Source organism: Dasypus novemcinctus, chromosome 27 (assembly GCF_030445035.2).
Source record: "Dasypus novemcinctus isolate mDasNov1 chromosome 27, mDasNov1.1.hap2, whole genome shotgun sequence".
NCBI lineage: Eukaryota > Metazoa > Chordata > Mammalia > Cingulata > Dasypodidae > Dasypus > Dasypus novemcinctus.
Genome location: NC_080699.1, coordinates 48,486,678 through 48,508,019, shown reverse-complemented (window position 1 = coordinate 48,508,019; position 21,342 = coordinate 48,486,678). Strand labels below are relative to the sequence as shown.

At 43.5% G+C, this 21,342-nt stretch overlaps 1 protein-coding gene across 1 annotated transcript; it reads right to left on the bottom strand.

Annotated features, from left to right (window-relative positions):
• Positions 1-2,183: 2,183 nt before the first annotated feature.
• LOC131276286 (probable E3 ubiquitin-protein ligase IRF2BPL) lies at positions 2,184-4,113 on the bottom strand (the record flags this gene model as incomplete). Its single annotated transcript, XM_058289241.1, is given in 2 exon segments — positions 2,184-3,083; positions 3,085-4,113. Coding segments are annotated over 2 exon segments (1,641 nt in total), but the record flags the coding sequence as incomplete, so codon positions are not given.
• Positions 4,114-21,342: the final 17,229 nt, after the last annotated feature.

The window sequence follows — 21,342 nt, the reverse complement described above, 5'->3', positions numbered from 1 at the left end:
TTTTCACTATTCAAAATACAGTTTATGTATCACATATATATCATATGGTACTATTTTTAAAACTAATCACCCATGATGAAATCAGAATTAGAAAATTTCAAACTATCAATTTATAATATACAGCAAAAAATAAGTATGCTAATGAACTTGAAACATATCACCCTACATCAGTAAATTTTTCATTACTCATTTTTAAAAAACACATAAATTAAAGCATACAAATATACCTGAGAAATGAGGAAATTTGTTTCTCTTCTCTAATATGAACACTAGTTTTGTGCAATTTTAAAGACTATGAAAATTGTGAATTTTCCCTTTTCTTCCATGAATAAATTAGAGAGAGAGTTCTTAGGGAAACATATTTATCTGTAATCATAGGAACAATTGTGCTTCTAGATTATTTATAAGCATGATTATTCTTTCAGCGTATGGGTCATAAATCTCAGGAATCTCGCCCTATAGAGAGTCCAGTTCTCCTTCAACTCCTGATTGGTAAGGATCACTTGGTTATACTCTCAAGAGAAGATAAATTTGCAACAGTGTTGGTTAACAATAAATTTAACAAAGATTTTTTGATTAATAAAGAGGAAGTATTCAGAAAAGATTCCTAATAATAGTGATTCAATATCTTTTCAATTTTATGTCAGATTATAAATACAGTTACTTACATGTCAATATATCAATAAATCATGCAACTCCAGTAAAACTGATGTTTATGCATTTGGACTAACATTATAAAGGGAAGGAAAATAATAAACTATTTAAAATCTTCAAGACAACCAAAAATGCAAAAAATAAATTGTACAGGAGTTATTAAATTAAAGAAAATGTCACATTTTAGAATGGATTTTGCAATGAAAGCAAGTATAAGAGGTTGTAACACAAAGTGGGACCATTATCAAAAGTGTTTTAAAGAGATCTTCACACATGAAAATAGACAGTGATGTCTGGCACACCTCAAATTGTGGGTTACCCTCACAGGCAAGTCAAAGGAAAGTTGCCCATTTGCCTTTATTCTGAAAATGGTTATTAATAACTGTGAGTCAGGATAGTATCAGAATATGGGAGAGGGTAAGGAGTGTTAAGGAAAGCCTTGGAACTGAAGACTGAAAAATAGAAGTCTTCAAGTACCCTTACAAGGAATAAACATAATTATGAAAATTGGCAGGGAGCTTTTGGTGACTAGAGAATTTAAATCAATGAAAGCATCCTTGACTTGTTATAGGACATTATTGGCTTCACCAGAGCTGGAAATCTTTAGCAAGGCTTTCACAAAGCCTCAGCAGATCTTCACCTATTTAATAATCATTCCATAGTCTCAGTCTCTGTATGTGTATTTTAGGCAAAAAAGTCAAAATTAGGAAGGATTGCTCAGTTTGAAACAAAATTCCCTGATATGGCAAGAGTAATTCTAAATGGGTCAAAGCAACAGAGAACTGGGTAGATTTATTATCTGGAGAGGAGTATGAAGGAACATGATATCCAGGCATTTAATAGAGCCATACCATTATTTTCATGGAAATAAAGCACTCAAAAGAGGGTAATAGTGGGCAAAATACATGCAAAAGTCTACTGAGATTTTTTTTTTTAAATACTGAAGAACATAATTTAATAGAATTTACATAAATCATCTGTTTTCATGTTTTTTGATTCCTGGGTCCCTTTACTTTCTAAACAACTATTGAAACTCTATAATAACTCATAATTTCATGGCTTATATCCAAGGAAAAATAGAATTAAGAATTAAAATTGGTACAAGTTTAAATACTTATACAACTATTAAAAATAATAATTCCTTATATTTTTATATATTTTCAATCTGTCAAGTGTCCTTTCCTATTTTTTAAACAATTTATTTCCCAAAACTATAATAAAATAATGAGGAGAGAAATATTTTAATCATTTTGAAAATCTCTTTTATCCTGACTTACTAAGAGATATCTGAATTCTCCTGCAACAGTTTGATATAGTTATGAATTCCAAAAATAGATATTGGATTTTGTTTGTAATCTGGTCTGTACCTAGGCATGATTAATTTATGATGAGGGCTTTGATTGGGCTAATTCATTAGGTCACTGAGTCCCCACCCCTTTGTAAAAGACATGGCCAAGGATGGAGTTGAGGGTTTTTTTGTTTTTTGTTTTTGCTAAGGGCTATTAATTCTGTACCTAGGCAAACACCAAATAAATGCTAACAAATATGATGCAAACGATCCAACCAATATTATACTGCTTAACACAAACCAGCTTATCCTTCAAATGAAGAAGTTACATACCTTGTTTCAAAATATAGAAACATACGACGAAAATAATGTCTATACATAAGACTAACTTTTTGCAGTCTGTTATATTCACAATTCTACATCTGGGGGGCAGGGAGAGGGAAGGGAAGGTCAAGGTGAGTGGGGGAGGGGCCCCTGGCTCGTAGAGGAGCTAGCTGGTCTAGGGCAAAGAATGCCGCCGTCCTGCGGTTCAAGGGTCTCTCTCTTTTTTCACTTTCACATCCCCAGCTAAGATAGTCGCGATTTCGCCCTGCATGAAGGCCCAAGGTACATTCGACCCGACCAGGGGGCATTTCTCTCCACTGGGGCAGTACACCTCGCCGGTGGCCCCCTGGGCCTTGATGCTCTCTCTAGAGCAAGGGAAGCAGAATTTGTGGCTGGGGACAGACGGGCACTGAACGAAATGGGTGTCCTCCAAACGTTCGTGGCAAATGGTACAGCAGAGCGGCCCGCTGTTGGCCATGGGGGAATCCGGAATGTTTTGGGGGTGCACTTGGTCTATGCCCGGGTGGGCGCTAGGCGGCGGGGGCGCCACCTGTCAATTCAGGTCCCCATTACGTGACGCCAAGCGGCGCTGCCCAGGCACGGAGGCCGGCGACACCGGGCTGCTGCTGTTGCTCCGCGCGGACGCGGTGGTGGAATGCACGGAACTGCCATCCTTGGGCGAGTGCGCCGTGCCCAAAGTGTCTGCCACTGACATGAGGGCGGCCATGGGGGACGCGCCGTTCTGGGGGGCTGCCTCCGGTGGAGTGGTCGGGTTGGAATGGGGTCCCAGGGGCAGGGGCGGCGGGGGCGGCCCCCCCTGCCGCATGCCCGGGCGCTGGAAAGCCCCCGGCAGACATGGTGAGCTTCAGCGCCTCGCTCTGGTTCGCCATCCACTGCTGCCTCTGCTGCTCCTCGCCCAGCTTCAGCGCGCCCTCGGCCGAGTCCGGGGGCTCGGGGGACGCCTTCCTCTTTCGCAGGCTGGCGGCGGCACCCCGACCCGAGGGGGCAGCAGGCGGCAGGGCTCCTGTCCCTGGGGGTGCGCTGGGAGCGCGACTTAGACTCACCAGCGCGGTGGGGAGCATGGGGCAGCTGGCGTCCAGGTAGGGTTGCGGCAGCATGTCGGCGCCAGGCACGCCCTCCTTGAAGAAGCGCACGGCCTCGGGCAGCAGGTCCCCCAGCAGGCGCCAGTCCCCCGAGCCGTGCTTCTTCTCGTACTCCAGGTACTTGAAGCCGGAGGAGAGGCCCCGGCCGAAGTCCTTCATACAGTCCTGGTACATCTGCTTGGCCACACCGGACGCGCTGGAATACACGTTGCCCGAGCCTGTGGGGTACTCAATGAACAGCTTCAGTTCGTAGTCCATGCCGGGCTTGGAGACGGCGTCGAAGGCGAAGACGCGGCCCAGCAACGAGTGGTCCTTTTTGAAACGCACCTCGTAGGGCGTGCAGCCAGCTAGCGTGAGCAGCATGTCGCGGACCATCTTGGGCTTGTTGGCCCACTCCTCGGCGCGGGTGCGCAGGCTCTCGCTCAGCTCCGCCAGAGCCTCGGCGTTGCGCTGCTTCTCCTTCAGCTCGCGCTCCTGGTCCGTGCTCGACACCGAGCCGGGCCTCTTGCCACCAGCACCCACGACCACCTCGGCCACCGACGACGAGGTCGTAGACGACGCCGAGGACGAAGCGGCCGAGTCGCCAGGGGTGCCCCCAAGGCAAGCGGGGCCCCCGGGGCCCCCTGGGGGCGCGGGCGTCGGGGGCCCACGGCCGCCCAGTCCATGCGGCGCCGGTGGGGGCAGCACCGCGGCGCTGGCCGGCCCGTTAAGCAGCGTGAGTTGAGGGTTTTTGATGTTGGAGTTTTATGCTGGCATTTGATACTGAAGCCCTAAGTGGAGCCCCAGGAAGTAAGCTCGCAGAGGAAAGAGAAGCAAGCCCCAGAAAGAGAGCAACCCTAAGCCCAGGTAAAAGCAAGCCCTGGGAATAGAGGAACCCTGAACCCAGAGAGAAGCAAGACTCTGGAAGGGAAGAACCCAGGAAGCCTGAACCCTCACAGATGTCAGCGGTCATCTTGCTCCAACACATGGAAAAAGACTTTGGTGAGGGAAGTAACTTATGCTTTATGACCTGGTATCTGTAAGTTCCTATCCCAAATAATTACCCTTTATAGAAACCAACCCATTTCTGGTATTTTGCATCAGCAACCCTTTGGCTAATGAATACATCTCCTATCTGTGTTTTCATTCATTCCAATGCAATATCTTAGTTTGCTTGAAGTGCATTAAGAAAATATGGCCATACACAGATGTATGGTTAGAAACAAGGAGTATTTGATTAGTACTTTAAGGTAATCATATATATTCTTTAACAATAATATTCTATTCCAAATATCCACAAGTAGTTATTTCTAAAGAATAGCTCCAATTTGGAAGCTGAAATCATATTAATAAACTTTTCATATTCTACTATAGTTTAATCCATTAATGATTGATTGATTGATTGATTGATTGATTTCAGTGGGTTTACCCATGCATGATTTTTTAACATCAAGTAGTGTTCATCTAAAAGGAATTTGATCTTACAAATATGAACTGTTTCATTTCACAAGACCAAAATAAATGTTATTTATTAAAATCAGCAATACTCTCAGACAGGCCTTTAAGTACAGGGATCCTCTCAAGCTCACTTTTAGGACACAAGTTTTTCTAAAGTAGATTTTCATTTGAAACAAATTTTATTACCAGCACATAAATTTGTTATGTTGTTTAATTAGAACATTTATTTGTTTACAGAGGAATTATGCACAATGTAATGAGTTATCATATAACCCAGACAAATTTTTCCCTCTTGTGGGCAATTTTACATTTGTATATTGTCCAAGACTTCTATTTCTTCATTGAGTTTTTGTTAGAAACTTCATCCATTATTGAAAGTGGTATATTATTGTTCCCTATTTTTACTTAGAACCATCTATTTATCCCTGCAAATCTAATATTTTTTGCCTCATATTTTAGGGCAGTTAGGTACATATGTGTTTATAATTAAGTCTTCTCTTGAAGTAACAATTTTATCAATATATAGTGCTCTAATCTGTCCTGTTATATTTATTTTTTAAATCAGAGCAGTTATAATTTGTACAAAAATTGTAAAGAAAGAACAGAGTTCCCATATAACCCACCACCCTGCTCACACAGAGGCAGTTGTATCATTATTCAATGTTTGCATTAGTTTTGATTAGTTCTATATATTTGTACAATTGTAAAAGTATATCACAATTATAAAGTCAACCAGAGGCCATATACATATATGCTGTTTCTGTATCCCTCTGCCACACATTTTCTCATTATGCATGTTAAATATTATGTCCTTATATTTTGGATACCCAGAATCATAGAACTATCATTATATATTATGCAGTTACAATTTTGAACTACAAGGAATTAAAAAGTGGATTTACATGCCAAAATACAGTAAAAGTATTTTTATTAGAGGTGTGCATTTACAAAGCAATCATGCATAATATACACAATTCCCATACACCACCAAACCACAAGCACGTTGCATTGGGTGTGGAAAATTTGTTACAAATGAGGGTAGCACTTTTTGTACAATTGTATTATTTTTAAACATTACCTTTGTTACAATTGATGACAGATTATTAAAAGCATTAATCTATCATCAATTATTTACAGTAGGTGAACTTTTTCATATACCACCCTATTATTACCTGTTGCTGAGCGGGGAGGTCTCTGTCTCGCTCAGGCCCAAGAGTCGGGGGGGTCAGCTCCTACCGGACCGCCGGCGGGGGGTGCTCCAGGGAGAGAGCACCGGGGCTCTCCAGGCGTGGGGGATGCGCGGTTAGGAAAGAACCACGGAGACCGCCTGAGCGCAGGAACAGGTCTTCTTTATTACGGAAGTACACTTAGCTATATAGGGTTGGGTAGAGGGAGGGGCGTGATGAAGGGAGGGTTGGCTAAGGGGCGGCTGTGGACAGGCTGAAGCTGATGGATAGACCTGAGGTAAGCAGTTACTGGGGAAGAGGGCAGATTGTGGGTTGGCAATATGGGCGGGACTGGCGGGAAGGACGGGGGGGCTGGAAGGGGAGGAGGGGTGGAGAAAGGTGGCAACAATTGCTCCTTTTGTTTTTAAAAGGAAATAGAGGCAACAAGTTTTGGTGCGCACTGTGGGTGTGAATAACTCGGTGTGCACAGCAACAAAAGACAAGGATTATGAGGAGGAGGAGGAAAAGGAGGTTATAAGGACGGGTACTGGAATAGGACGAGGGGTAGGGGGAGACCACGAGGACCGGCCGGTCGTGAGCGGACAACATAGCATCTGGCCAGGATGCATGTGCCCACCATTAGGGTCGGCGCACGCCGGCGCCTGGCACGTGCCGAGCCTTGCCAGTGAAACGGGCCTGTGGTGCCCCTGTACCCCTCGCCCGAGGGGGAGGAGTAGTTGGGGAGAAGTAAGGAGAGGAAGACAAGAAGCTATAGGCATGCGGTCTGGAGTAGGTGGCGCAGACAGAAGGGGCATGGTGGACGGCTGGGGGGGGACTCAGCGGTGGCGAGGCGTTGGTAGTGGACTTGTACAAAGGAGCTGAACACTGCATTGGCTTGATCTTTGGCAAAGTGGACACTTTTTCTTACGGCCCAAGGTCCTACAGTGAGGGCTAAGATGATGATGATGAGTGGGCCTAGGAATGGAAGGAGGTATGGGAAAAATAGTTAGCGTTTTCTCGCTCTTTGCGGCATCTATCTAGTCCCTCTTGGACTTTCTTTAGGTTGTCCTCGACTAGGCCGGTGGAGTTGGCGTATATGCAGCATTCTTCTCCAAGGGCGGCACATAGACCCCCCTCTTTAAGAAGGAGGAGGCCGAGGCTGCGGCGGTTCTGGAGAACTACTTCAGAGAGAGAGTTGAGAGAGTCTTTTAGGTATTTTACAGCATTACGAAGATAGGTGATATCCTCGTCAACGGCCTGTCTGAGAGAGGAGAGGGCAGAGGACTGTGTGGTGAGGGTGGCGATCCCTGTGCCTGCTCCTGCAATACCCAGAAGGGAAGCAACTGTTAGGACTGCAGCGACAGCTAGAAGCTCTCCCACTTGAACAGAAAAGTCATTTGCGAACAGCAGTTGCCGTGGCTCAGGATTCCCAGGAGTGTATATGATGGCAGCAAACGCCGTTTTTGAGGCATCTGTGAAGGCAGTGATGGCTGAAGGAATTGGGTTCCATGCAGGCAATGGACGGAATGGGTTGGAAAACGCCAATTGAGACATTCCCTGCAGCAATCGGTGATGAGGATAGTGGTTATCAAAGGAGCCACGAAAGAGTTCTACTAGGCTTTGCATTTGGGCATTGTTCATGATGAGGGAGGTAACTTCCTTGGCATCTAAAGGCCAAACAATGGTGTGTGGCGGGATGCCATACGTTTGTATGGAGAGAAGTACTAAGTCAGTGGTCAACACGATCCAGGCCCTTATAAAAGGGCAGATTTTTGGGAGTTTGCTCTTTGACGTATGCAGAAAAAGGAGAGGGCCATCTTGCCACAAGAGACCTGTGGGAGTGATTGGCGTTGGCAGAACTAAAGCCAAGATTGGAAGGGTGGGGGAGAACCGCTCTAGGCGACACTGTTGCAGGGCGGCGCTGACTTGTTGGACGGCTTCTCGAGCCTCAGGAGTGATGATGATGCTGCGAGTGGTCACCGTTGGAGGGCTGTCCCTTGTCTGCAAAAGCTCGAAGAGAGGCTGCATTTGCGCTGTTGTGATGGGAAGCACTGAGCGAAGCCAATTGACTTGCCCGCAGAGCTGCTGGAGCTCAGTTAATGTCATCTTCGGAGAGAGGTGGATTTTTGGGCTTGTGGGCTGGATAAGCCGATGAAAATGAAAGCCTAAAAATTGGAAAGGAGGCTGGAGGTTTATTTTGTCAGACTGCACAGTAAGCCCGAGACTGGAGAGGTTTGTTATTATTGCCGAGAGCAGATCATTGAGGAGCGCACTGGAGCTCACTGCTAAAAGGAGATCATCCATGTAGTGGAGGATGTATGTGTGCTCCGGATTGAACTTGGAGCGCAGCGGCTCAACAGCATGGTTGACATACAGTTGGCACATAGTCGGGCCGTTGCACATGCCTTGAGGCAATACTCGCCACTGAAATCGCTGAGCTGCGCCTTGGTTGTTGATGTGCGGAACTGTGAACGCGAATCGTGGACAGTCCCGGGGGTGAAGAGGAATAGAGAAAAAGCAGTCCTTAATGTCAATGGTTGCCGCGTGAAAATGCTGGGGGACTGCGGTGGGATGCGGGCATCCTGGCTGAGGTGATCCCATAGGCTTAATATGTTTGTTGATCTCACGGAGGTCGTGGAGAAGGCGGTATTTGCCGGTGTTCTTTTTGGTAATGACAAAGACCGGTGAATTGTAGGGACTAGTGGATGGCTCTCTATGCCCTGCTTTTAGCTGCTCTTTGACGAGGGCAGAGAGAGCCTGCAATTTGTGAGCTGGCAAGGGCCACTGCTCAACCCAGATGGGCTCCTCTGTGTCCCATTCCAGAGGGATAGGGTCAGGTTTTAAGATGGGAGCAGTGGCCCCTAGAAGGGGGGGGGCAGTGCAGCTGAGAAGGCTTCTGTGGTGATTCGGGCCTTTAGCTGGCTGAGGACGTCTCTCCCCCATAAAATGGTTTGGACAGACGAAAGGACGAGTGGGCGAATTTGGCCTTCGTGGCCTTCTCGGTCGCTCCAATGCAGAGGCTGGGATATTTTCCAGGAGGTAGCGGCTCCTGTGGTGCTGATGACTTGAGGACCTGTCTCTAGGGGCCAGTGATTGAACACAGCGACTTCGAAGGGAACACAGGAGACTTCAGCGCCAGAATCCAGAAGCCCATCAAGCCATTGCCCATTAATCTTAAGCTCTAATGAGGGTTTCTGGCGGCGTGTGATGGGCATTGTCCACATTATGGCTTGGGAATTCTCCTGGGGGCCTCTTGAGGGTGGGGCTGAGGCCTGCCCCGCTGGGAGTTTAAAGGCTGCTGGGAACCTTGGGCGGCACAGCAGTCGCGGGCCCAGTGATATCCTTTCCCACAACGCGGACATGGCGTAGGAGGGCCCCTTGGCCATCGCAACGGCGGGTCTGAGCAAGGCGCTGGGCCTGGCTGGGAGCACTCACGGACGAAGTGGCCGGGCTGACCGCACCGAAAGCATACAGAAGTGGGGGCGGATGAAACAGCCATGGCAGAGGTAAAGGCAGCGGTGAGTGTTTTGACTTGTGGGTCGACGTCGCGGCAAGCAAGGACCCATTCGTGCAGAGCTTTGTCGCGTATGGGAAGGACTACGGCCCGGAACGGTGCAAGGCACCCGTCTATGATAAGTTCTTTGGCCAGCGCAAACTGGGCGTCTTCGCTAGAAATTTTCCGCTGGCAAGCTTCCAGGACGCGGGCGACAAATGCTGGGAAAGTCTCATTAGAGTCTTGAAGCAGCTGCATGAGCTTGGTGGGCTGCTTGGTGGAAACTAGAGAGAATGACTGCTGGACGAGGACTTTTACCCGGTGCCAAAACCCTGGGTCAATTTTGAGATAAGAACGAGGGTCTGCATAATTGTTGGTCCCCGTGTATGCATCGGAGGGATCGAGGATGCCAGCTTGGGCATTTTCCACGATTTGCTGGTCAACAGCCGCTTGGTAATGGGCGCGCCATTCAATAAATTGACCCGGCATCAGGATGGCATGGGCTAGTGCAATCCAGTCATATGGGAGAACGAGTTGGGTCCCTAACTCCTCAAGTAGTTGCTGCGCATAAGGGCTGCCAATCCCGTCTTCCTTTACAGCTTTGCGGAGGGTTCTGACCTCCTCTGCTGTAAAGGGTAGCCAAGTTTGGGGTCACTGCGGCGTGGGCTGCGGATTCAGCGGATACAGCTGAGGGGTTTGAGGAGGCGTGGCACTGGGGACCAATGGAGCAGCCAAGGCAGGTGAAGGGCTATTGCCGTACAGCAGCAGCAAGGGATAAGCGGAACACGAGTGAGAAAATGGCAGCTTAGCGGCTTCCGGGTGACAACAAAATGGTGGTGGGACCCTTCTGGGCACCAGCCAAGATGGCGGAGCAGCCACATCTGGCAGCAGACAAAATGGCTCGAGGGGCGTTTCTGGTGTAGTGGAAGATGGCGACCATGCAGTTTCCGGGCCCAAACCGGATGCTGACTGGGCAGGAAGAGGCGGGTAGAGGCGGGAAGAGGAGGACACCGGCGGAGAAGAAGCCGGATGCACGCCATCTTGGGCAGGATTGGAGGAAGAAGGCGGAAATCTGCCATCTTGGGGAGTGGCAGGAGTGTCTTCTGCCGACTGCGGGGAGCCCGGGCGGGGAGGTTCGCGCTCGAGAGTGGCAGCAAGTTGGTCAGAGAGAGAGTCAGTGTTGGCAGGCTCATCGGGATCACAGTCTAGAGGCCGTTTGGGAGAAGCTTCATAAATGGCCTCAGTCGGGGCGCCAAGGAGGCAAGCGCAAATGGCAACGAGAACGGGTAAGAGGCCTGTTGGGAAGGTGCGTTTCTCGTGCTCCATGGCGGAGGTGACTTGATCAATGAGTCGAGAGTATGTGTCCGGGCTCCAGAGTTGGCAGGTGGCGAGCCACGGATTAAAAGGGAGCAAGAGATCCCAGTACTTTTGGAGCTGCCGCAAGGAGACGCGGACTCCATTGGCATTGAGCAGGGCAGCGAGGGCCCTGACTTGCGGTGCCTGACGCAATGACAAAGAGGCGCCCATGACGGGATAGGGACGGGATGACGGCGAGGGGTCCCTACCTGGAGAGGAGGACAATCACAGCAGCAGCAGCAGCAGAGAGGGGCCGGGGGAGGAGCCCCACATTGGGCGCCAGTTGTTGCTGAGCGGGGAGGTCTCTGTCTCGCTCAGGCCCAAGAGTCGGGGGGGTCAGCTCCTACCGGACCGCCGGCGGGGGTTGCTCCAGGGAGAGAGCACCGGGGCTCTCCAGGCGTGGGGGACGCGCGGTTAGGAAAGAACCACGGAGACCGCCTGAGCGCAGGAACAGGTCTTCTTTATTACGGAAGTACACTTAGCTATATAGGGTTGGGTAGAGGGAGGGGCGTGATGAAGGGAGGGTTGGCTAAGGGGCAGCTGTGGACAGGCTGAAGCTGATGGATAGACCTGAGGTAAGCAGTTACTGGGGAAGAGGGCAGGTTGTGGGTTGGCAATATGGGCGGGACTGGCAGGAAGGACGGCGGGGGCTGGAAGGGGAGGAGGGGTGGAGAAAGGCGGCAACAATTACCATCTTGTATTAGTTATGCACATATGCTATAATTCATGAAAGAACATTTTTGACTTGTACTATTAACTATAGTCAATAGTTTACAATAGGGTTTATGGTGTTGTACAGTCTTGTGTCTTATATTTTAATTTTTTTCTAAGACTATACATCCTAAAGTTTCCTCTTTTAACCACATTCAAATATATAGTTAGATAATGTTGATTACATTCGCAATAATGCACTTCCACCACCACTGCCCATTTGAAAATTCTTACCATCAGCCTAAATAAAAATTCTGTACAACTTAAGCATCACTTCCCCATTCTCTAACCCCAATCCATCTCCTGGTAACCTATATTCTAGATTCTAACTCAATGAGTTTGCTTATTATTATTAGGTCATAACAGTGATGTCATACAATATTTGCCCTTTTGTGTCTGGCTTATTTCACTCAGCATAATGTCCTCAAGGTTCATCCATGTTATTACCTGCATCAGGAATCATTTCCTTTTTACTGCTGAATAATATTCCATTGCATGTGTATACCACATTTTGCTTATCCATCAATTGGTTGATGGACACTTGGGTGGCTTTCATTTTTTTTGCAGTTGTCAATAATGCTGCTAGGAACATTGTGTTTGTAGTTTTTATGTGAATTCCCTAATAGCTAGTGAAGTTCAGTGTATTTTCATAAACTTTTTATCCATTTATATTTACTATTTGCAGAAATGTCTATTAAAGCCTTTTGCCCATTTTAATTGGGTTGTCATTTTATTGTGGAGTTGTGGGATTTCTTTGTATATTCCATATATTATACCCTTATCGAATATGTGGTTTCCAATATTGTCTTCTTGAGTAGGCTGTCTTTTCATTTTATTGAAGAAGTACTTTGATGGACAAATTCTTTTTTTGAGGAGGTCCCATTTATCTGTTCTCTGTGTTTTTATTGATCTTGTGTCTAGATGTTTTATCAATTGTTTAGAATGATCTATCAAAGTCTTCAATTATTGTACTTGGGATGGCTATGCCTCCTTTCAGTTCTGCCAGTGATTGCCTCATGTATTTTGTCTCCAGCTTAGGTGAATAAATATTTATTATTGTTATTTCTTTTCATGGATTGCCCTTTTTTGAATATATAGTGACCTTCACTGCCTCTTATAAGTTTTGCATTTAAAGTCTATTAGTCTGATGTAAATAAAGCTAATCCAGCCCTTCTTTTTAGTTACTATTTGCATGGAATATCTTTTTCCAACCTTTCACTTTGAACCTATCCGTGTCTTTGTGTTTAAGATGAGTCTCTTGTAAACAGCATCTAATTAGATCATGCCCTTTTACCCATTCAACCAATCTGAGTCTTTTGATGAGGGTGTTTAATCCATTAGCAGTTATTCTTATTTGTAAAGCCAGTACTAATTTCAGCCATTTTATCCTTACTTTAATGTCATTTTTGTCTGTTTTTACACAGTTCATTATCCTTTTTGGTAATCTTCATTTTCACACTAAAAGTCAGTCTCTCCTGTCTTTTTTTCAACCTGCAAAACCACATTTAATATTTCTAGTAAGGGAAGTCTTTTTTGACAAGCTCTTAGTTTATGTTTATTGTTTATCTGTGAATATTTTAAATCCTTCCTAATTTATTTTTAAAGATTTATTTATTTATTTATCCCCCCCACACACATTGCAGCTTGCTCCATTCTTTGCTGTCTTTTCTCTGTGTCCATTCACTGCACTTTTTTTTTTCTGTATCTGCTTGTCTCCCTTTGTTGCATCATTTTACTGTGCCAGCTCTCCGTGGCATATGGGCCAGCTTGCCTTCACAAGGAGGCTCTAGGATGTGAATCCGGTGCCTCCCATATGGGAGACAGGAGCCCAACTAGTTGAGCCACAGCTGCCTCCCCTCCCTAATTTTTGAAGGACAGTTTTGCTGTATAAAATATTTTGACTGGCAGTTTATATTATTCAGTACATTAAATATATCCTATCACTTCCATTTCACCTCCATGGTTTCTGATGTGAAATCAGCACTTAGTCTTATTCAGGATACCTTGAATGTGACAAACTGTGTTTTTCTCTTGCTGCTTCAGAATTTTCTCCTTGTCTTTGCCACTTGACATTCTGATTAGTATGTGTCTTGCAGTAGGTCTTTTAGGATTTACTCTCTTTGGAGTATGTTGCTTTTCTGGGACATGTGTATTTATGTCTCCATAATAGCTGGGAAATATTTGACCATTATTTCCTCAAATATTCTTTCTTCCTCTTTTCCCTTCTCTTGTCCTTCTTATATGCACCAATGATGCATATATTTGTGAGCTTCATGATGACATTCAAATCCTGAGACATTGCCAATTTTTTTTCTGATTTTCTCTATCTGTTCTTCTATCTGTGAAATTTCAAATATCTTATCTCCCAATTCACTGATTCATTCTTCTGCCCATTTAAATCTTGTTTAAAATGACTCTAATGTTTATTCATATTTATATTTTGTAAAAAAAAAGTCTTATCTATGCAATAGCACCCATAATCATGTTTTACATGCAGTGTCACTATTGTTATACAGCCTCATGTTACATTTATTAACAGCTTTTAGCTTTTCTTGTAGTACTATACATGGTTTTAAGACTTACCTTTCAACCACTCTCATACCTATATAATAGCTCTGCTAGTTACAAATATTATTTATTTCCAAAAATTTATAAACAAATTTTCTCCAATTCTGCACAGATTAACTCTCAGCTTTTTATTCTACAAATAAACTAGAGTGGCAAAAAAAGAATAGCACCTATTTACACAAGGGAAGCATAGAAAGACTGAAAGGGGATGAGTTTTGTTTGTTTGCTTGTTTTGTTGTTGTTGTTGTTTATTAGCATTGCCAGAATAATGAAAATGCTCTAAAATGATTGAAGTGATGAATGCACAAATATGTGATTATGACATATGTAGGATGACCAAATACCTGAAGGTAACCTGTTTTTCTCCCCACTGCTGCTAGAATACAAAGGAAGAATTATATGTGAATTAGAAGATGCGATGCAACCCTCTCTTGGTGCCAAATTCTGCTTCTGGTGGTCAAGATCATCCTGTTGAAGCAATGAAGTATGAAAACCAGCTTAAGTCAGTTGGCCGGACCTGTGCAGAAGAAGCCCCTTGCTGTCCTCACTTCAACTTGCTTAATTAACATAGTAAATTTCCCACCCCAGGGTGGAGTTATCTGACCCTTTTTTGATTATGCAATATATGTGCAAGCAGAATTTCCTGAACATTTTAATAAAACAATTACATAACTAGCTATCTATGTTCATCCATATCCATAAAAGCTAGTGCATAATCAAAGCAAATGCTAAGAAGTAACTTAAGTATTTAAGCAAGAGTAAAACTGCAGCACAGGGAGTTGGGTATGAGTCACTTTAGACCAACTTTGGTTCCTGTCTGCAAATGTAATAAATGTTAAGTTCTGCCTATCATGTTAAAGTGTTTTTCCCTCTATGTTTCTGGTTATCCTTAAAGCCTGAGCCTTGGGCCTAACAATTATAGTGAATACCATTGATTGTACACTTTAAATAGATTTATGCTTTACTAATATGCATCAATATAATTGATTTGTTAAAAAAGGTTATGGGGACTTTTCTGAAAATAAAATGAAACTTGTCTTTGCATTATCCTAGTTCAGAAACTAATAAAAAATGCCTCTAATTTATTTTGAATCTCTTCCATTGTGTCTTAATACATACAATATGTTATATTCCTTTTAATACTTTCAAAGTTTTCCTTATGCTCACAAGTGTCTTCTTAATATCCTTTATCTCCTAAGCCATATTTTCTTTCATCTCCCTGAATTGATTTAGGAGATTATTTGAACATCTTTGATTAGTCAATCCAAAATCTGTATCTCCTCTGAAGGTTTCATTTGTTCCTTTGACTGGGCCATATCTTTCTGTTTCTTTTTTTTTTTTTAATTATTTATTATTATTATTTTAAATTACATTATGAAAAATATGAGGTCCCATTCAACCCCACCGCCCCCACCCCCCACTCCCCCCACAGCAACACTCTCTCCCATCATCATGACACATCCATTGCACCTGGTAAGTTTATCTCTGAGCATCACTGCACCCCATAGTCAATGGTCCACATCATAGCCCAGACTCTCTCACGTTCCATCCAGTGGGCCCTGGGGGGATCTATAATGTCCTGTAATTGTCCGTGAAGCACTATCCAGGACAACTCCACGTCCCGAAAACGCCTCCACATCTCATCTCTTCCTCCCGTTCCCCACACCCAGCAGCCACCATGGCTACCGTTCCCATACCCATTCCACATTTTCTCTGTGGACATTGGATTGGTTGTGTCCATTGCACATCTATGTCAAGAGAGGGCTTAGATTCCATATGGGTACTGGATGCACTCCTCCCGCTTCCAGTTGTAGACACTCTAGGCTCCATGTTGTGGTGGTTGACCTTCTTCAACTCCATGTTAGCTGAGTGGAGTAAGTCCAATAAATCAAAGTGTAGGAGCTGAAGTCTGTTGAGGCTCTGGGCCTGGGTGTCATATTATCAGTCCAGAGATTCAAATCCCCTACATATATCTTAAACCCAGCACCGACTACAATTCCAATAAAGTAGCATGCAAGTCTTGTGAAAAGAGATCCCCTCTGAGTCCAATTCCATCACGCAGAAACACCAGCTCCAAAGAAGGGCTATCTGTCATGGCAGTGAGCCCCTTCTGCCATGACCATAGAACCTGTGGGTCTCTTTATCCCTCAAAAGAACCAATACCTGGGGTTTTATCTACCTTATCTGTCTCTTAGACTCTGTTCAGTTGTACATAGGGGTATTCCTTCTGACAACCTCCAGACTCTTTTTTAGAGACTCACAGCCTTATAATCTCATTTCTCCTTTCCATTTCCCCCTTACATTAGGTCAAACAGCTTCCCGAAGTCATGTTATTATATGTAGACAGGTATATTCTGCTGTTCTGCATTGAATCTTTAATTCAAGGTCATTTTCTAGTTGCTTCTTCAGCTGGTATGTGGTAGTGATCCCTCGGTGCCAGGGAGGCTCATCCCCGGGTGTCATGTCCCATGCTGGGGGGAATGCATCGCATCTACACGCTGAGTTTGGCTGTGAGAGTGGCCACATTTGAGTAACATGCAGGCTGTCAGGAGGAAACCCCCAGGCACAATGCTACTCTAGGCCTTGTTCTTATTGCAGGTGTATAGGCTCAAAAGTGTAACCATTAGTATCACGAGCCCACTGTTGGGCCCTCCTTCCTTTCTGGTTCTTGCTCTTTCTGTTTCTTAGTATGACTTGAAATTTTTCTTGCTGATGGTTAGTCTTCTAATTATTTTTATGTTTTTACATTCAGGGTCAGTTTCTCTCTCTTCCCTAGGGCTTTGTTTTTGATTAGCTTTGTGTAAAGCTCTTCCTTGACACTTAATCTTCCTTACTTTATACTTTAGAATAGTCCAAGTTCAACTGATCAGATTTATTCACCTCTTCATCTGATTCTTGTCCTGAATATGAGAAACAATTTTTAAGATTGAGATTTTCTGCAAATTTTTCCTCTCCAGGAAAAGTTGCATTTCCTCAGTTCCTTTTCTGGGATTCTTGATCTGTTCTGTTTGTTTATATTTTGCCTCCAAAGTTTTTTACCCTCATTTCATTTTTCCTAGGTGCTTTTGTTTGGTGGAAGAGATACCACAGGGGTGACTTTCCCATTTTAGTGTTTTGAACAGCCAAGCCCCACAGGGTCCTGGGGAGGGGATCAGAAAGAACACCAGAAGCCTCTTTGTTTTGACAGCTCTCCAATGCTTTTTTTCCTGGCTTGCCTAGCATATACTACCCTTCAGTTAACTGCCCAAGAGCTTGCAGAAGTGCTAAGTCTTTAAATATACAATCTTTCTGCCCATATCCACGGCACAGTTGAAACAGTGACTTTCACTGCATTTGTCTGCTGTGAGTTGAAACAGTAGCTCAGAGCCTGGGCTGAGTGGTCCAAATACACTAACCATAAGCTATGATCAGTAACTGGCTGTACTCTCCCCTGTTCTTAAGGAAGAGAATATATTTTATCACCAGCAAGCTAAGGACTGCACCCTGAGGTAACCCATCATATGAATAGGTGATGGACAAAGTAGAAAGGAAAACTCATTGTTCTTTAATGTAGTTTATCAGTCTCTTCCTCCTGCTCTTCTCTGGATGTTGTACATGGTTCTGGCCTTCAAAGCTTCAGAACAGTTATTTAATAATATTTCTGCCTGTTTAATAGTTGATTTGGTGAAAAGACTGGGTCATGTATATCCATGTTCCTCCATCTTCCCTGGGAGTCCAATACAATATTACTAGTGCTTTAAATTAACCAAACTCTTACCTTTACTGTAGACACTAATATTTCATACTGATTCAATCCACTGACAAGTTTAGATTTTTTTAAATTCTGAAAACTTTCTTAATCTCTTTCATTTTTGAAAGACTATATGGCCAGATAAAAGATTCTTAGTGGACAATTATTTCCTTTCAGTACTTTAATATTACATTCCACAGCTTTCTTGTTACCAAAGATTCTGTTGGGAAGTTTACATTTAATCTAGTTGGGGCACACTTGTACATAACACCTTTTATTTTTTGTACTATTCAGAGCTCTCTCCCTCTCCTTGGAATTTAACAATTTGATCACAATTTTCTGGGCATGTTCCTCTATGAAATCATCCTATATGGGGATTGTTAGGATTCTTGAATGTGTATATTTATGGATTTTGCTACAGTTAGGAAGTTTCCTGCCATTGCTGCTTTGAGTATTTCTTCTGCCCTTTTCTGTTTCTTCTTCTTTAACATCTCCCATAATGCCTATATTGGTATGCTGGATTCTGTGCCATAGAGATCTTAGGCTCAGTTCAGTTTTTCTAATTTTTTTCTACTCCTGTCTCAATCATTTCAATTGTCTTATCTTCCACTTTACTAAATATTTTTTCTGCCTGGTTTATTCTTCTGTTGAAACACTGGGGATTTTTTATTTCAGTGGTGAACTTAAGTTCATTTCCATCTGTTTATTGAAATACTCATTTATCATGTCCTGATAATCTTTAATTCTTGAAGCACAATTTTAATTGTGCTTTTTATTCTTTGGAATTTGTGTTCCTGAGTGTGATGCAGTTGGACTCAGATGTGACCTTTCTACACATGCCTCTTCTGTCACTTTTATGAACCTGTGATTGGTGTTGGGGCTGGTGTATACCCAGGATACTTAATCTCTGGACTGGACATGTGCCATCTGGGCCCTGAGCCTCAGCAGCAACAAGCTCTCCAGTTTGTTGAACTTAGTCAGGTCAGGTGACAGGGAGGTGAAGATGGTCAATCACCATATCTGGTAACTGAGAGTGTGTACAATGCAAGCAGGAGAATTCCATCCATCATCCACATAGGATCTAAGCCCCTTCTTGATGTAGAGGTGGAATGGACATCACCATCCCAGGGTTCACAGGATGGAGGAATAAAATCCATATTCGAGTGAACTTTCTGGTATTCTACTATAGAACTATTGTGACTAGTAATGTAAGAAACCATAGCATTGATCTGGAGAAAGTGGCCCTGGTAGTTGCTGAGGGCAGGGAGAGGGAAGAGATGAGATGTGGGGGCATTTCTGGGACTTGGAGTTGTCCTAAATGATTTTGCAGGAACAAATGCAAGATATTATCTATCCTGCCATAGCCAACTGAATGTACTGGGGAAGAGTGTAAACTTCAATGTACACTATAATCCATGTGGTGCAGCAGTGCTCCAATATGTATTCACTAAATGCAATGAATGTTCCACAATGATGAAAGAAGTTGTTGATGTAGGAGGAGAGGAGGGTGGGGGGTGGGGTATGAGAGAACCTCATATATTTTAATGTAACATTTTTTGTGATCTATGTATCTTAAAAAGAAGACTAATAATTTAAAAAAAGAAGAAGGCAGGGAGAGGGAAAAAAGTGTAATATGGGGACATTTTCAGAACTTGGAATTGTCCCATATGATACTGCAACAACAGATACAGGACATTATATATCCTGCCATAACCTACAGAATTGAGTGGGAGAGAGTGTAAACTATAATGTAAACTACAACCATACTTAGTGGCAATGCTCCAAATGTGTTCATCAACTTCAATGAATGTACCACACTAATGAAAGAAGTTGTTAATGTGGGGAAGGGTGGGAGGTATGGGGAGTGTGGCAGATGGGAATCCCTCATATTTTTTGTTTAACATTTTGTATAATCTAAGTATCTTTTTTAAAGAATAAAAATTTAAAAAAGAATAAAAAATAAAGAAGTGGAAAAAATGTTTAAGCATTTTGAAGATCATATTTTTAAAGTCTTTTTCCAGAGGTCCATAGTCTCTTCTTTGTTGATAGTTTCTGATGATTTGTTTTCTTTCTTTGGATGGGACATCATAACCTTTCTGTATTTTTGCTTGATTTTGTATTTTATCTTGCACTCTTTTGCTGCACACTATATAATTTTAATAAATTTTATTGATACATCTTAATAAAGCATACAATTCATCTAATGTGTACAATCAGTGGTATTTGGTATTGTAACAGTTTGATATTATTTATGTTTTCCAAAAATGGATATTTGATTATGTTTGTGAACTGGACTCTTCCTCTGGGCATATTATATTGTATTGGATTCAGAAGTTTCACTTTTACTTGATTACATTATGATTAAGGCTTTGACTGGACCACATCGGGACATTGAGTCCCTGCCCCCTTGGTGGGTAAGGACTGTATTAGTCAGCCAAAGGGGTGCTCATGCAAAATATCAGAAATTGGTTGGTTTTTATAAAGGGTATTTATTTGGGTTACGAACTTACAGATACCAGGCCATAAAGCATAAGTTACTTCCCTCACCAAAGTTTATTTTCACGTGTTGGAGCAAGATGACTGCTGATGTCTGCAAGGGTTCAGACTTCCTGGGTTCCTCCCTTCCAGGGTCTTGCTTCTCTTTCTTCTGTGAGCTTACTTCCCAGGGCTCTAGCTTAAGGCTTCAGCATCAAACTCCAATATCAAAACCCTTCCAATTCTGTCTTTTGCCATGCCTTTTATCTGTGAGTCCCCACCGTCCAAGGGGTGGGAACTTAATGCCCTAATGACATGGCCCAATCAAAGGACCAATCATAACTCAATCATACCCAAGTACAGACTAGATTACAAACATAATCCAATATCTATTTTTGGAATTCACAACCATATCAAACTGCTACAGGGGCTCACAGAGAAAACTACCTGTCAGAGGAGAGGGGTTAGTTGGAATTTCAAACTGGAGCATGGGAAGTAAGCACACAGAGGAGCAGAGCAGCTGAACCTAGAAAGAATTGAGCCCCAGAGAGACAGACAGAGGAAGTCAACTGATAGTACAAAGATGGCCTTGCAGAGCAAGCAGGGCATTTGAGCCCAGACAGAAACAAGCCCTCAGAAGAGAGGAACCCAGGAGCCTGAACTCTAGGCAGACATCAGCAGACATCTTACTCCAACACGTGACAACAGACTTTGGGAAGGGATGTAACTTATGCTTTATGGCCTAGTAACTGTAAGCTTCTGTACCAAATAAATATCCTTTATAAAAGTCAACAGATTTCTGGTATTTTGAATGAGTACCTCTTTGGCTAACTAATACAGGTATAATCACATTGTTGTGTGTTCATCACTTCAATCATTATTAGAGCATTTTCATTTTTTCAATAATAATAAACAAAAAAATAGACAAGCAAACAAGAAAATTCCTCACCTCTCAATTATTCTATTTATCCCCCGATGTACATAACTGCTATTTCTGGATATTTTGCACAATTATTTGTTTGTTTATTAAGCAGTTT